This window comes from Rhinopithecus roxellana, chromosome 9 (genome assembly GCF_007565055.1).
Source record: "Rhinopithecus roxellana isolate Shanxi Qingling chromosome 9, ASM756505v1, whole genome shotgun sequence".
Lineage (NCBI taxonomy): Eukaryota > Metazoa > Chordata > Mammalia > Primates > Cercopithecidae > Rhinopithecus > Rhinopithecus roxellana.
Window position 1 is genome coordinate 26823443 of NC_044557.1, and position 17859 is coordinate 26841301.

General features: G+C 37.6%; 1 protein-coding gene across 13 annotated transcripts in view; it reads left to right on the forward strand.

Moving 5' to 3' along the window:
- NRG1 (neuregulin 1) overlaps positions 1 to 17859 on the forward strand; it is a 1136884-nt gene that overhangs the window by 1105857 nt on the left and 13168 nt on the right. For 4 of the 13 annotated variants that reach the window (XM_030937743.1, XM_010370861.2, XM_010370855.2 and 1 more), the window contains 2 exons: positions 5964 to 6022; positions 17518 to 17620. In XM_030937743.1, the coding sequence (XP_030793603.1) occupies positions 5964 to 6022; positions 17518 to 17620 (162 nt within the window). Of the gene's footprint in view, positions 1 to 5296; positions 5365 to 5963; positions 6541 to 12736; positions 12761 to 17517; positions 17621 to 17859 lie in introns of those variants that run through there. The other 9 variants (XM_010370860.2, XM_010370854.2, XM_030937747.1 and 6 more) reach the window with 6 other exon arrangements.

Consider the following 17859-nt stretch of genomic DNA (forward strand, 5'->3'; position numbering starts at 1 on the left):
GAAATAGCAGCTGTATTTTTTTTTCTTCTTGTTCCTGATCAAGGGAGGGTTTGATGAAAATGAAGCTGAGAAAAAAAGAGAAAGGATGTCTAAGGATGGTTTATAAATTGACCATAAATATGTGGTTTATAAAATTAACGAACCCTAGCCAGAAGTTTCTTGGGGTCCGTGAATATCTCTGAATATGTCTAGAATCTCCACCAAGAAAAAATGGGAAATAATTTATTCAGTTGAAATATAAAAAATACACCAAGCATTAAATTTATTTCAAAATACATGCATCTATGATTGATTACATAGTAAGCATATGAGGATATTAACAGTATATTGAAGTTATTATTAACCACAGTTTTTATTATACTGCTGCTGGGCAGAAGTTTGGTTAGTAGAATGCACTGCTTTATTGAATCCGAAGTAAACCGGTATTTCACTAACAGTATTTAAATTCAGATAACAGACTTACTGTTAAAGAATCAAAGAGTCTTTTCCAAACTGCAAACATTATGTTAAAGGATTTTATTCGCGGGAGGGAGTCTGTGAGAAGGATACTGGGAGTTTCTGTAAAAATTATTTGAGGGCAGGCACGGCAGCTCATGCCTGTGATCCCAGCACTTTGGGAGGCCAAGGCAGGCGGGTCACCTGAGGTCAGGAGTTCGACATCTGCCTGACCAACATGGCGAAACCCCATCTCTACTGAAAATACAGAAATTAGCTGGGTGTGGTGGTGCATGCCTGTCATCTCAGCTATTGGGAGACTGAGGCAGGAGAATTGCTTAAATCTGGGAGGTGGAGATTGCAATGAGCCGAGATCTTGCCACTGTACTCCAGCCTGGGTGACAGAGTGAGACTCTGTCTCAAAAAATAAAAATAAAAAAAAATATCTGGGAGTCCACAGAGGAGAGTGTATCATAAACTATAAAAATAACAGACAGATGTTCAAGATTGACCTGTGCTTGGCAAATCAATTAACTGTATGAAAATCTTTCTTTTTTTTTTTTTTTTTTGAGATGGAGTCTCGTTCTTTCACCCAGGCTGGTGTGCAGTGTCACAGTCTCTGCTTACTGCAACCTCCGCCTCCCAGGTTCAAGCAATTCTCCTGCCTCAGCTTCCCAAGTAGCTGGGATTACAGGCGCCCGCCACCATGCCCAGCTAATTTTTGTATTTTTGATAGAGACAGTCACCATGTTGGCCAGGCTGGCCCCGAACTCCTCGCCTCAAGTGATCAGCCCACCTTGGCTTCCCAAAGTGCTGGGATTACAGGTGTTAGCCACCACACCCTGTCTGAAAGTTTTGTTTGATAAAATTGCTGATCAGATACGGACACTGTGGTCTGATCTTAAGTTCATTTTCACAGACGTTTTGTGAGAGCCCATTATGAGCCAGGCACTGTGCTAGGCATTAGAGATACAAAATGATCAGAATGTGATCACTGACAGAATGTGATCAGTGTGTCACAGATCATCACAATACAGATAAGTGCAGTGAACGAGGTCAGGATAGGGTGCAATGCAAGAGCCAAGGAGAGAATTCTCCCCAGAGCATAGAAGTGGGTGATGGGGAGGTGGAGGGCAGGGAAAGAGTGATGCCTAAGTTCGGAAAAAAATCTGTGAATTTTCACTCCATTAATAACAAATATAGAACAAACATGATCATATTAAGAGCAAATACTAAAATTTTTTAAAACCCTGATTTCCATCTTCTAATATTACTGATTAATGAAACAAATGGTATATACATATATATATACACACACACAGACGCACACACATACACACACACATACATATATATTTAAAGCTACAACAAGTACTTGTTATTCAGATCCTTAGATTATTCTCAGACATAAAATTCTTGGAATTTGCTCAAACTCATGCCAAAGCTTATTGTTCAAAATCAGCTTTGATTTACTATTATTCTTATCTTCTGGGAAAGTGATGGATTGAATGTTTAACATACAATGTTGATAATAGAAATGTATCAGAAACCAGTCTCCCTAGTCTGTTAGAAGTAATTCCATAGAGTTTCACAGAGCTTATAGATCAACTGGGTTTTCATTTGCATGTGCTTTCTCTACACAATCAATGCAGTGTGCAGTTTGCTTATGCAGAAACTATCTCAGTTTCTGCTTTTCCCTTCCATCTCATTTGGCAACAAATTTAGATGTCTCTGAAGGCTATATCCTTTTGTTGCTGAACACTTGAGTTGCTTAGGCACTTGCAATTTGTTTTACCTCAACAATTATCTTAAAAATCCATTTTATCAAAAAGAATTTTTAGAAGTCCTTGAGTTCTATCGTCCCTGACTGGTAATGCATTCAGAAGAAATGATGTTGGGTTTTTCTAGCAGTGATTCCATGTGTTAGGATAAGTATCGTTTCCCAGAACCTTAGTGGAAAAAGAGGTCTTTGATAATCACTTAATTACAATGAGGCCCGGTAAAGCCAAATAGCTTGTCCATGGCCAAACAGCAAGATACCACAGTGCCGAAAGACAGCCTTTGCTTCCCTTTTCCCAGTTCAGGGTACCTTACATCTTGAACTTTAATCTACATCCACATCTCTTAGGGATTTTGTTAAAATGAAGATTCTTATTCAATAGTTCTGGGCTATGGCCTGCGTTTACACTAGCACGCTCCTAGGAGATGCTGATGCTGTCAGTTCTGAGTAATAACAGGGTCTTATAACACTAAGAAACAATGATGAGAAAATTCATCTCCCAAATGAAGATAAATACTAGCAAAAGGATAGTTCTGGTTGAGAAGTAGCTGGTAATTCCAAAAAATGACTTGCATACCTCAAGTAGTTCTAGTGTTACTATACCCAGTTTTCCATATGATTTTATGATAGAGATAAGCCATCATCTCATGCTAGCTTCCTAGGAAACATCATGTTAGAAATTCATAATAATTAGAAAATTGATTGGGTAGGATTTCTGACTCACTTTCCCTAGTTGTCCTGTGCCCTCTGATCATAGAACTAATTATAAGATGCCTAATGACAATTTCCTTATAAATGCCTTCCTTCTCCTAAGGAACTCGTGATTCCTCAGCTATTTGTTAATTTCATGATTCTTACTTACATAGGGGCATTTCCTGCCCTGAGTGACTGTGTGGTGTGTGTGTGTTTCTCTCTTACACATACACACACACAGCATGTTCACATATCTTACACCATGTTCTTTTGTTAGAAACAAGTGAATTATTGTGTGCTCAATATGAGAATGTTAACTTTTATCAAGAATGCAAAGAAGCAGGATGAAATGATGATTACTGAATACATCATTAACTCTGGAAACACCTGCTTTAATTACAGCGTTTGTCTTTATGAACTTACAGTCCTGGTTGAGAAACAAATAAAAACCCCATTTACTTCAGAAATGAATTTGTCAAATAAGTTATATGAAGAAATGTCCCCATGTATTTTTTCTTATAACATTCAATAAGAATGTGAAGAAATGGCGTCTTTTTGAGAAATGACCCAACCTCTTTTTTTTTTTTTTTCTTTGAGACAGGGTCTTGCTCTTGTTGCCCAGGCTGGAGTGCAATGGCGCGATCTCAGCTCACTGCAATCTCTGCCTTCCGGGTTCAAGTGATTCTCCTGCCTCAGCCTCCTGAGTAGCTGGGATTACAGGTGCCCGCCACCACACTTGGCTATTTTTTGTATTTTTAGTAGAGACAGGGTTTTGCCATGTTGGCCAGGCTGGTCTCAAACTCCTGACCTTGTGATCTGCCCACCTCAGCCTCCCAAAGTGCTAAAATTACAGGCGTGAGCCACCGTGCCCGGCCAAGCTTATACTTCTTATTGATACATTTCTCTAGGTAGCTCTTCCTCTACTCCCTGCAGCAAAAATATTCTAAACAAAAATCATCAGTTTATTTATATGAAGGTGTTTCCAAGAGTTTAAAAGAGCCGTGTCAATATAAGATGTTTGTTGTTTAAGCTTAAATACAGATTCACAAGGCAAAAAATCTGAAACTGCTAGTATTTTATCTCGCAGGCCATTTTCATAAAGTAGGAGAATTACCTATACCAAGTCATTTGGTGATTTGGCTTGAAGGGAAACCAAATTGGTTTCCCTATATTGGTTACCCTATATTGGTAACAAAGTACAGTTTTGTTCGTATCTCTTTGATGCCAAAAATATAGTATGTATTCTTATTTACTCTGTAGAGAAAACGGTTGTGTAAAAATCACTAGGTGTGAGCTACCAGAGCTAACTTAGGCTCTTTGCATGATGGTTGCTGTATAGATGAACTATTAATAATAATTATGATGATGGATGTTGAGGATTCAAAATGAGGGACTTTCTATCTGTAAGTATATTGCTTCCTAGAACCTTTCAGTGGCCCTTTTTATTCGAGGATGATACTGGCAAAATCAATCCTATTTAAAATGCTTTAGTTATTAGAGTAACAGCAACAAAAAAATGGCAATTATAAAGAACTTCCATATTTAAGCACAGCCCCATTGCATGACCTTAAGAACAATATTGTATCGAGATTCTAGAATGCTGATAGGTAAATATATATGAGTGAATAACATGTAAATTGTATACAGTTTTAAAAACAGTTTTACCTTAAATGCAAAATGACATGTATTAAGTACTTCTGCATAAGAATAACTGATCTAAATTTTAAAATGTATTTATCTCTGATTTGGGATAATACAATTAAGTGAAATTTGTCTTGATAAAAATCTGTTTCTAGTATCTTTGAACATTAAAAACAAGAGTTTATTTGTAATATCTTCTTAAGAAAGAAGGAATGTAGTTTTTCTTGTCAAAAATCATTATAATGTGAAAGTACTTGACTTCTATTGTTTAATGACTTAACTTGTAACATAAAACACCCATAAAATGAATACAAAATTGAAATAAGTATATAAAAGAAAAAGCTCAAGATAATTTATTGATAAGAGACAGGAATAGAATCATGTTAGCACTTATGAAAACCAGTGTTTTAACATAGTGAGAATCACTGTTCAGTGGCAAATAGGGTCATGCCACAGGAAAATTGACAGCTCTCTGGGCCTTGCCGCCTCTTATTCCACATTTCAACTTCACTCTGGTTAAATTTCAGTTAACCAATCATTTGAAGACTGAAACAAACAACAACAAAAATCTGTAACCCACAGTTTTCGTGGGACATGGTTTTCTAAATGTTGTGTCTTTTCTTTTCTTTATATTGCTTGGTACCAGATCATTTTTAGGAATCTCCATATTCCGTAGGAGGAAAATTGCCAGGCTGAAAGCTCAGTGTCTTTAGCATTTTTTTTGTTTACCACATTTTTGCCCTCTAGGTGCCAACCTGGATTCACTGGAGCAAGATGTACTGAGAATGTGCCCATGAAAGTCCAAAACCAAGAAAGTATGTTAAAATAATCTGAAATTTGCTTTCTCCCCCAACTACAGCAACAATCACTACCACTTGGTGCTTTTACAGCTCAGTTGCAACTGATTCATTTTGTTCTGATTATGGCTTAACCTCTCCAGGCATAAACCCATTCAATATTACCTTATTAACTGTCTCTCAGAGTGGGTCCCTAAGTCATCAATTTACAAGAAAGGCCAGTCACGATGGCCCGTGATGCTGACAAACTGTTGCAGGCAAGCCAACCGAGAAACATTTTCTTCCAACGTATGTGACCAAAGCCATCAAATGGAAAACTGAGATGAATAAAACGTCAGAGTTCATTTTAAGGGGTTCCCTTTGAAAGAAGGCAACCACTTAAAATGCTGGGATCTTTCCATCATACCAATTTAAGAACTGCATTCTGTCCAAATTTTTAACCGTTTGGGGGAAGTGCCAGAGCCTGAAAGCCATAATCAGGGCAAAGATTCAGTTCCTGAGGGTGAACCCACCAAGTTTCAGTCAAATGACACTGAAGGAGCTTCTTTCTAGCATATATTCACCTCTTCTCTTTTTCTCTGTTTTTTCTACCATTGTTTTTTTGTTTCTTCTCTCAGGTGCCCAAATGAGTTTACTGGTGATCGCTGCCAAAACTACGTAATGGCCAGCTTCTACAGTACGTCCACTCCCTTTCTGTCTCTGCCTGAATAGGAGCATGCTCAGTTGGTGCTGCTTTCTTGTTGCTGCATCTCCCCTCAGATTCCACCTAGAGCTAGATGTGTCTTACCAGGTCTAATGTTGACTGCCTCTGCCTGTCGCATGAGAACATTAACAAAAGCAATTGTATTACTTCCTCTGTTCGCGACTAGTTGGCTCTGAGATACTAATAGGTGTGTGAGGCTCCGGATGTTTCTGGAATTGATATTGAATGATGTGATACAAATTGATAGTCAATATCAAGCAGTGAAATGATAATAAAGGCATTTCAAAGTCTCACTTTTATTGATAAAATAAAAATCATTCTACTGAACAGTCCATCTTCTTTATACAATGACCACATCCTGAAAAGGGTGTTGCTAAGCTGTAACCAATATACATTTGAAATGATGGTAAGTTAATTTTGATTCAGAATGTGTTGTTTGTCACAAATAAACATAATAAAAGGAGTTCAGATGTTTTTCTTCATTAACCAAACAGTTTGCATTGAGGCAATTTTTTTTAAAAAGCATCAAGTAGAAAAATTAAAAACAAACATTTCACAGCAAATGAGATATCCTGGCTTCTGTTTACGTTGCTTAGGGAACAAGTAATTCAGGCACTAGTTTAAACAATTATTTATTTATGTTAGCATTTCTTTATGTTAGTTTCAAAAGTAATTTAGAATAAAATAGTTACTGTTATTTGTTTAAATATTTATTATTTTGAGATATAACAACTCAACTATAGGATAAATATGTGTGTGTGTATATATATATATATATGTAACTTAAGGCAAAACTGGGAAATTTGGATAGATGTTCGTGGCTTCATGAAGTTTTGAACATCATTCCCAGAAGACCCAATTCTCATTGTACATAATTGTATAAACCAAACCATGTATTTGTCCTATTGTGAACTGGGTTTATAACTTCTGATCCTGGAGCTTTCAAAACAGTGCATTTAAAATGCATATCATGTAGTTATCCATGTAGATGAAAGAATGGCAATTTTTCTTCTGTAAAGGTTCAGAGAGCAAATATTTTAGGATTTGTGGTGGCACCATCACTGTCACAACTCAAACCTACTATTGTAGCATGAAAACAGCAGTAAACAATGGATAAAACTGATGTGCATGGGTGTATTCCATTAAATCTTCATTTACAGAAGCAAACAGTGGGCTGGATTTGTCAACCACTGATTTAAATTGTCAACTGCTCATCCTGAAAAATATGTCACATAGCTTACTGCAGTTTAAATTCATCTAACATAAGAAACAGTGATATAAGCTGGTTATTTAGGGGTCCTAAAAGAATCCAATTTACCCTTGTTCTGATGCATGCAGAGAATAAGTTTCTGTAATTCCTGTTAACAGTCATAGAAGTTTCCAGAATAAATTCTATAATGTGTTATGGTAAGATTAGACCCGTAATGTGCAATCATTTATTTAGGGAGGTAGTATTTATGTATTTACATAGGCTACATATCAAAGACAACTTCCTAGGCCATTTTCTGTTGTGAAAAGTTTGTAAATTGGCATTGTAAAATTTCCAAACAGCCTTCACTTTATTGACAAACATTTAAATAATATGTATTTAGTAGGGAGAATTTTTCTATCCACAGCTAAAGCAAATAGCTTGATTTAATTTTTAAGTTAATCTTTTAAAGATGGATAGGATAGAAAATAAAAATAAAAGGGAAAAATAGAATGTTATTTAATACCTTAAAGCATTTCTCTTAGAAATGTGTATTTGTATTTAAATAACATAGATTCAGCAAATCTATGTGGCTGGATAAATACAGTAAAATCCTACTTTAGATTTTAATGACAATTCTCATCACTTAAGTTACATTTACATTTTTGGTGTTAGAGTTTTACTGTGCCTTGAAGGCAATGTTCAGGCACTATATAAACAAAAGCATTAAAAAATGAAGCTATTTGACAGTATAATTATGTAGTTATATCTGACAGTGGTAACCAGAGAAAATATTTTCAACTTCTCTTTTAGACCATTTGCTTTTTCAGAAGATATCATTTTAAAATAGCCACTATGTATTTGTGAAGTTCAGAGTGTGATTCCTTAAATAAATTCTTTAGTACGCTTTCAATGCCACTTTTGGATGACATCCAGGAAACCAGCATTCATATTTAACCTGATTTAACAAAGATTGATTGCACATTTATGAACAATATATATAATGGCTGTGCAGCAGAGATGCCTCATGTCTGGAAAAGCAAGAGCTTCCAATCAGAAATTGCTTTCCAGTGTTGTCTTACTGAGTTAATGTTCTAACCTCTATGTCTTAAATTTTCAGTTTTTATCTCTGCAAACCCCTACATAGAAGGCAGAAAAATAAATTTGTGCTGCTCTAAGAACTTTATGTTCAAGTAGCAATGAAAGCCAGAATAAAGATAGAGAATGTCACCATAGTGACCGTTTTAAAATTTAATTGTTTGTAGTCTTAAAGTCTGGAAAACATAAATTTTGAAACCAAAATGGGAAAAGATAGTCCCTAGTTTCAAAGAGAAACATTCAAAACTTACCACACTGCATTTTCAGTTGAAAAATAACATTCTAAAGAATGGATAATTTTTTAAGTTTATTAACATGAAACTTACATTATTCAGATTTGGTACAGTGATTCTGGTCAGAATGTCCATGGGCCATATACTGATTTATAAAAACTGACTTAAAATATGAAGGAGAGGGACAAATGTATATTTTATAAGGCAGCCATTTGCCTTGAAATACAACATTATATTTATAGTACTTTCTAGGAAAATATTGTCAAGGTTAGTCAGCTTCAAATTTGACCTAACCTGACACAGAATTCCTAGTTGAAAAAAATTGTGTTCATCAACATATGGTGTGGGGTGTGTGTGTGTTCGTGTGTGCACACATATACATGTGTATACAGGCACTCCATAATCAATGTATAGATTTTAGGGCGGAAAAAAAGAAAAGCACTCATACTTTCGATAGTTAGGGGCAGTACAGAGCAAGTATGTCATATATAAACTAACATACAATAGGACCTAATTATAGACTAGCTCAAATTTAGAATATTTTAAAAGATTGTAATTTTCGAACTTTTAGGGACATTCTCACACTGAACAATTTAGCAGATATCCTTCAAAGTAGTTTTGAATCACAGGTTAGTAGTGCATCCATCATTTGCATGGATTTCTAAATGCAACCTGTTGAAATTATTCTTGTTTATGGAACATGCATCTTGCTAACAGTAGAATAGAGGAACACTTCACCTGTGACAAAATTGCCATAAATTGCAGCCACGTGTTAGTGTGTGTGTTTATGAGTGTGCTTATGTGCACATGGAATTTGGAACTAAGGAGAACGTCTCCTGTTAACATTTCAAAGGGCCCAGTGACACTATGGATTGGCATATGTGAAAAAAAAAAAAAAAAAAAAAAAAGTATCTCCATTTTATAAAGGTAAGTCTAAAATTAAAAGACAGACACAAAATTGGTCCTGTTCAGAATTGGCATTGACAGAACTCCTTTCGAAATCTCAGCACTACAGAAAGTCAAGACTTTAAGATTTTAATTCTTTGAGATGATTAGCCTAAACAGGCCCAAGATGTTAAAGAGAAAAATCCTAAATGTCTTCAAATGTTAACAGAAACCATATTGCATGGGTATATATTTTTTGTTAAATAAAGTTGTTCTATTGTTCTTTTCTTTAATGCAGTTGAAATTTTAAATTAACCTACAGGTTAATCAGTTTTCCTCAAGCAATTATAAAATCCTAAGACAAAGGATTCGTGAGTCAATATTTAATAGTTTCTGAAGACTTTTGGATTTAGATTAATTTTTTATATTGCTCAGAGCACAGCCGGAAATCACATGTAGAAAAGGAAACTAGATTGTTTACAGTAAACTTTGTGTTTTTGAATTATTAATTTAATTTGAAAAATGTAGTGGCTAGGCAGAAGTTCAATAGGAAGCATGTGATTCTTAATGAGCCCAGGCCAACATTAGATTAAGTAGAACAGATAGAAAGTAATAACCTTTTCATAAAATGAAAAGTGCTCATGTATTCTGCTTTTTTTGACTCACAGTGAAAGAAATGTAGCTACCAATAGTAAAAATAAATTAGAGCAGTATTTGCTCTGGGTCTAGTATGACTGATGCATGTTCCCTCTGCTTGTTTCCTTGTTAGGGCTTATGGCCAGAAGAGATTCCAGTTTTAAGTACCAATTTCCCATTGAATTATTTGAAATTGGAGCTGCCTGATATGAATGACTTCCCGCGAAATGAAATTATAGTTAGGCTGACAGACTTACCTATAAAACTGTAAATGCAGTAATATGTATGCATGGGCATGCTACTAATTTTATTGAAGACTTAACCAAGCTTTCTATGCAACTAATACAGATCATGAGCAGTGTTCACGTAGGCATGGAATCCTGACTCTCTGGAGAGAGTTTCTGTAGACATCACTTGATTTTAACCCTTAAATTATTACTGACTGGTAGGAGAAAAAGGAAAGAGAGGGAGGGGGTTCTAGAAAGAAAAGCTGGGTCCCACCTTCATGGAAATGAGTAAGGAAATTTATTATTGACTTCCCTGGAAAATGAATGTTTTCATGTTGATGTTCCAAAGTTTGTATGAAGAAAGCAAATAGGAAAAAATGACCAATTTTTGACCAGTTGAGTGTTGTACGGAGGCAAGAGAAATTTATCTGGATTTGAATAAATTATTTTTGCTGTGAATATTGTGCAACCAAGTTAATCATAACTAAATCCCCTAGCTTTTAATTTATGAAAAAGATAGCTTATTTGCTTGTGTACACTGGACCCAAGGCAGAGGAAACTATTATGTATAGTACTTCCCATGATCCTTGTTATGCAGTGTACTTTTTGATGTGTGTGTGTGTGTGTGTGTGTGTACTTAAAACAAATCTGGGAAGCTTCATTTCCTTAAAGGGCAGCAAGTTTTTAAATTTTCAAGTATCCCCAGAGCTTACAAAGTTTTTCTGGCCATGAAAGTAGCCAAAAGTAAACGAGAATACAGCAAGTGGCCCAGGGTACATCTCTTGATGTGTCTGCTACACAAGCTGTTAAGCCCTTCTGCTGTTAGCCAAATATTTCACATCTCCTTTACTCCCCAAGGACGCCCAGTGAGGCATGTGTCTGTATAAAAAATATTTTGTTAATGAAAAACTAACATGTCCAAAGTCACTAAACAGGTCCACGGCAGAGGCAAGACCCGAAACCAAGATGATTCCAGCACACTCATCTCCTGCTTTTTCCCTCTCTATATGAGGTACCCAAACACAAGTTTTTGTAAGAGAAACACCCCTCAACGGCATTTTTTTCAAACTTAAGAGATACCTTGCCATATCATTGAATAGCCCTTGTATCTCTTGAGGCAGTGATCAAAGAAAGAAAATGTAGATCTCAGTTGATATGCTGTCTCTCCTTCCCACCTGCTTCTTGACCACACACACGTGCGCATGCACACGCGTGCGCACACACACACACAGAGAGAGATAAAGGAAGTCCTAGACCCTTCCATGTCATGAAATTGATTATCAGTTTTTGTTTTGAGAATGAAAAAATGAAAAGTGTCATCCCCGGAGATTTTTTTTTTTTTTTTTTTTTGGACTTGTTTTCTCCCACTGCCTCATTGGAGCCTCTGCAGGTTCTGCTGTTCTTGCAATCCTGGAGTCTCCAAAGTCCCAGCTGCCAGGATTGCTGGCTGTTGGCTCATACCTGTGCGTCTACTTCCCTGGGCAGCCCTGCAGATCCTCCGAGTGGCTGTGAGAATGGGAGTCCAGCATTCTGGAGAAGTGATTTCGCTGACTCTCTGTTATTTAAAGGAGTAATAAGTTAAGATGAAAAACCCTAGGAACTGGATCTTTCCCACTTATTTTTTCTTTACAGTTTGAAAAAAGTGAGGCGTAGAATTGTCCTATGCCACACAGAACTTATATGAGAAAAACTGGAAGGAGTCTCCAGTGTCCCAAACCCCTGTTTGGGGTTTCGGGGCAGAAGCGTTTGTTGCTTTCTGTGAATGAAACAGACAAGTGATGAGAAAAGTGGAAGATTAGAAGAAGTAAAGGACATACAGCTAAGAAAATAAATATACAACCAATGAGCAAGAAGTATTCGAGGCCAACTACCCACAAACAATGAAAAATCTAAGTCCAACCTGATAGCATTTTCAGACCAAATTACCATCCTCCTGCCTTCTGCTCCTGCCTCTGCCCATGGGTGTCTTTGGGTAAAAAATTAATTAATTAATTTTACTTATTTTAATTAAATAAAATTCACCTCCTTGGAACTTTGCTTCTGCCTTTTAAAAAAAGGAATGAAATAGTATCAAATGCCTTTTCCGATTATAAAAATAATCCTTCCATTCCCACACAAGGAAATAGTGTAAGGGATAGTTCAGCAACAGAACTTCTCCCTCAGTAAGATCTTTTAAGGGTTAATAAAGACACAATGTGCTGCTATTTTGCACAGCTCACAAAAAGAGACATTCCCTATGTGGACTCACAGAGGCGTACCTGAGCACTGCTTCTTAACCACGCACCATTTGTCTGGTTCAATGTGCACGCACAGAGAGCCATAATAGTCATGTGTAATGTGTTTTGGAGTGCAGTGTATTGCTCTTTTCTGAAACTTTTTCCCTTTCTTTCTTTTTTTTGTCAACTTTCTGCATTGGCAGAGCATCTTGGGATTGAATTTATGGGTATGGACCAATCATCATTCCTTTTAGCCTGCAGAATTTAGAGCCTATGAGCTGAAATCTTTTTCCCTTCCTACTCTTACCTTTCAGTTCCTAACTAATTTCCTTTTTCTTTAGAAGGGATCATACAGCTATAACAATGATTTCTCTGCGGTCAATCTATGATTAGTTTACTGAAATGTTACTGAGTGCAGCAGGTTTTAGATTCCCAAGCATCCTTCACTTAGAATTTAAAATTACCCCACCTGCTGCAAATTCACATATATCCCACGCTGCTTAACCCACTGATTGGATCTGGCTCTGCTGTTATATAAAAGCTGGGGTAAGTAGTAGTAGCACATAAAGGATACAGGGGAAATCCACTCAGAGTCCTGAGAACAAAAGACTTTTTAAATCCATCTGCTTAAAAAACACACAGCATCTTAGCCTGGTAGGATTTTCGGCATACAATGTAAAAATCATCTATTTAATATAGACAATGTAATGTATATAGAAAGCCCTTACATTACAACACAATATTAAATGCACAGACTTGAATTACTCAGATTTTCTGGAGATACTCAAGCACCACCCTAGTCAACTTCATTATCTTATAAGAAGGAAATAGAAAACAGAAAGAAAGCAGCCTTGTGCTATTTTAGGTGGAGATTCCAGTGGTAATGGAATTAAATTTGAGTCATGAAGATTATCCAGACAAGTAATCGAATAGAAAATTTCACACTGTAAAAGGAAAAGAAAAATATATGAGTATACAAAATTTGGACATACTTTTTTGGAAGGCCTTCATCCTACATAGTTGGAATTGAAGACCAGTCTCTGGGGAGCAAGGAGCTGTGCTACCTTCCCAGAGACTCCACAGGGCCAGGCCAGTCCGTCTTTCTCAATGCCACCTACAGTCCTGGACCATGGTTGGATCAGTGACACAATGTCCTGATTCACAGAATATCTGGTCCCCATCCAGCTGGCTTCAGGGACATCATGCAGCAGGGGCATGCTACAGCCACTGCCTTCTTTTGGATATAACATCACAGGCTGCACATAATGTAGTTTCCAGACTTTGTGGGAAATGAGGCAGTTGCAAGCTCTAACAGCTACAGGGATTGCTCAATGGGTTGCCCATTTCTTCCAAAAAAAAAATTCAGGAGTAAACTATCAGTTTGATGAGAAGCCCCCAGGTGCATGTGAATGGGCCTTTGTGCATTGCAGAACATCTCCCAAGAAGGAGAAACACAAAGGGGAGCACCTCTATTACTAGGGAGCACATTGTGTACTTAGGGGAGCTATCTATTGGAGTTTCTTCCCTCGGGGGAAAAAAAATTGTCCCACTTCTGCAGGATTATTGGCCTATCCTGCAGGGAGGGAAAAAATTCTACCATTACCACATGTCCTTCTATCCTTAACAGCATATTTCTCATTTTATAGCTGGAGGGTCTGACTATAGAAGGTATTGTTTCTGTCCCCAACAGTAAAGCGAAGGATAGTTCAGATACATAACTTCCCCCTCAGTAAGATCCTCTATGGGTTAGGAAAGACATAGGGTGCTGCTATTCACATGCTTCTCAAAGGTACAGTTTCCAGAGGCTCATAGTTCCAGGCTGGCTGGTGTACTAAACCAGAACATTGCATCCTTCAGGAAAATCAGACTTTAAAGGTCAAGAACAATTCAGAAAGGTAAGGGCTCTGTTTCTTGGCCAGGCCAGATCAGACTAAAAAATGTGCTTGATCTGGAAACATGTTAGTCCAGCCAAACCATGAAGACTCTGGGGCATTTCTGCTCACTGAGAGACAGACCCACCGATCGGAATGACGGACTCTTGTTTTCAGCCCTGTCTGTCTCTAATTTGCTCTTCCCCAGTTGACCTGACACATAAGAAAAAAATTAATATGGGGAAAAACAGGTTAAAGAATCCATTGTTTATATTATTTTTCACCAAGTATTTTTCCTTGATCACATTCATAGTGTGGGATCACCTGATTGAGCCAAACCGTGAAAAATTCAAATACCAATGTGGATGAGAGTTGTAGTGCATCTGGTCAATGCTGATGTCAATACAGGATTTTAATCCCACGTCTGTATTCTATGGGCCTTGGCTTGAATCAGTTCGTTTTAGTGCTGTTACATTACCCTTTGGCCTTTACTAAGCTACCGCTTTATTTCCGTGAAATGATCATTTTACTGGAAAATGTGTGTCTGCCTACACAGCATAGAAAGAATGCACCCGTCATCATGCACCATATGTTTCCAAATGCAGCTCAATCTATTCTTCTGTAATTAACAACCAAAAGACAACTTGTCCCAAGAATCCCTGAGAGTAAGCATGATGCCTTTTTCCCATTTAGCCCTTGTCCATGTCCCCGTTTTTGAAGTTTGCAGAAGCAGTTTCCCAGCGTCTTTCTAAAGATAGGATGTTAAGATGTCAGTGGAAAAGAACGACCACAGGCTTGCCCATCTCCAAAGAAGAAAACAGTAGAGTAAGGAAAAGAGGACAGTCATACAGGGCATTCATCTCTTGGCAATAACACCTACACTCCTACTTCTTCACCAACTCCTCACAGCCCAAGGAACTGTGCTCTGCGTCCTGGGTCCCAGGGAGAAGGACCAGTGTGGTGACAGCTCTGCTTCTTAGACATGTATCCTAAAACCTGATCAAGATACCAAGATCAGGAAGCGAGGCTACAGCAGCAGCATCAACCAGATACCCCATAGAAATTAATTCCCTGTCCTGTGACTCTGGGGGAGGGGAGGCAGCAGACACACGCAATTAACATATAAGCACTCACGTTCCTTGTCCTCATCTAACTTTTGCTGCATACACAAAACAATCTGTGACACCAACGCAATATTTCCCGGTACATTGTTTCACCGAAATGCACCAGCCGCTTCGCTTTCTAATTGTGGCTTCCACATGACTGCTAGCTTAGATTAGGAGTTATGCTGTATGGAATGACCCTTCCAACTTTGCATCTACCTTTTCTTCCCACCCAAGCATTTCCTCCCTCTGGTTTTCTTTTCTTTCTTTATTTTTCCTCCCTTAGTATCAGGCATGCTGTGCCAGGGACTTCAGATGGCTCCTTAACTTTTAACCTTGTTTTCCCTTCCTCGGTCTCTCTGTCATTCTGTCAGTCTGTCTGTCCTCTTGGTTTGGTTTTCCTTTCCACCTCCAACCCTTTTGATTTGTTTTTGTATAATCTATGCAGCATTCTAGTCCTTTATCCACTGACTTCTCTTCTCCTTCTCCTCCTGTTAATAATCAGTGCTATATTAATTTGATTTGACAATGTTCTTGACCTGTTCACTGGAATTTGATTATCATGGGCTCGGCTTGTAGGAAATGTTTCATTTCATGATAAGGTCCACTGTATCCTAGAAATTAAAATTCACTTTTTCATTTCAAGAAAACTTCTTGCAAGCTGCCCTCTCTCAAAAGAGAAAAAGGTGTAGTTAAAGGTGTAGTTGTGCCACTGCAGATGTAATATGGAAATATGCTTTGTGGGTCCCTTGTTGATGTCCAGATAAGTCAGCTCTGTTTATACAGTACTCCCCAGTTCTTGACCAACTTATTGATTATAATGGCAAGTGAACAGCTTACACTGCTGTTGAGTTCTCTTTCTGAGTGAACTTGTGAAGATCTTCCAATAGATGTAATTAGACTCACTGGAAGCTCAGGTCCTAAGGGATCAGGGTCCCTATTAAATCAGCAAATCTTGTTAAGAACCTGACCTACCTTAGTCTAATCAACTTATCCCCCAAAGAAACTAATTCGAAAATAGAAAAACTTCTATGAGTTAGAGACTGATTGCATTTTGGGTGCAGTAGTAACTTTAGTTCAAAGTTCTAAGCATCACACTTCCTTAGCATAACCTACATTAGCTCATTTGCCAAGTTGGCCAATGTATGAATGTGAACTCTATTCCAAATCACACATCATTTGTACTGGTGACCTCTTTGGACACATAAACTTGTTCCTAAGTCCAATTGGTGGAGTAATTAGAATTGTCTTCCAAAGGACAAGTCTCCACTTGGGCCCATAACTGTCCTACCCATCACGTGGGATTTTCTTTGATACAGTGCCCTGATACCTCATATTGTATTGCTGCTTGTGTTCACATTTTACTGTTAAATCACAGAGAGCCTGACTCAATTTACTAGGTAACTACAAGCCAAGTTCATGTTTGCAAATGTCTTTGAATTTAATATATTTAAGTTAGAAATGACTCTTTGTAAAGACCACTGGATATAAAGTGATGATATAAAATAGCTGGGAAATACAAAAAGGCCAGGAGCTGAGGGGATAAAGAAGGGAGGAAGGAGGAAGGGGGGGCCCCAGTAATGCCAATCCCAGCTCCTTTAATTGATATTGATTCCTGTTGTCTTTGCAAGAGCTTTTTATATTTTATTTTGCAAGAGACTTCACAAAAAAAAACTACAGAGTTTTAACCAAATAGTTATTTTATAATTAATGTTATGATTTCCAATTTACTATCAACTATATATATATATATTTATAGCTTATAATTAGAAGTAAGTTTTGAGTATAATATTTGTATTGTAAATGGCCCCAGCTGGCTTTGTTATTTATGTTCAAAGCATAGTGCAGAGCATGTTGTACATTAGCTATGTGTGTAAACATAAGGAATTGTCATGTATTTATTTTCTTGTGAACATGGACAATGTCATGCAGCATGCCCACTGTTTGGTTGTAGTCAGTCCTGGCAAGTGGAAGTGACCTGTGATGACATCTGCTCTCATCCCTTTCCAGAGGCAGAGGAGCTGTACCAGAAGAGAGTGCTGACCATAACTGGCATCTGCATCGCCCTCCTTGTGGTTGGCATCATGTGTGTGGTGGCCTACTGCAAAACCAAGTAAACCTTCCTCCTCCATGCCTTTCTCTCTCCCTCATGCAGAGACAGCTTAGATGGTCAGGGCTTTGCAGAATCTGAGCTCCACAGCCTAGTCTTGGGGATAAAAAAAAAAAAGAAGGGGCGGGGGGGATTATTTCCTCTGAATAATCCATTTAGAGGATGTCTCCTAAACACAGAATATTCTATTCATGTGAAAGTGCTGTAAATATTTCTGTCCAATGACCACAGCCCCTGAGTGG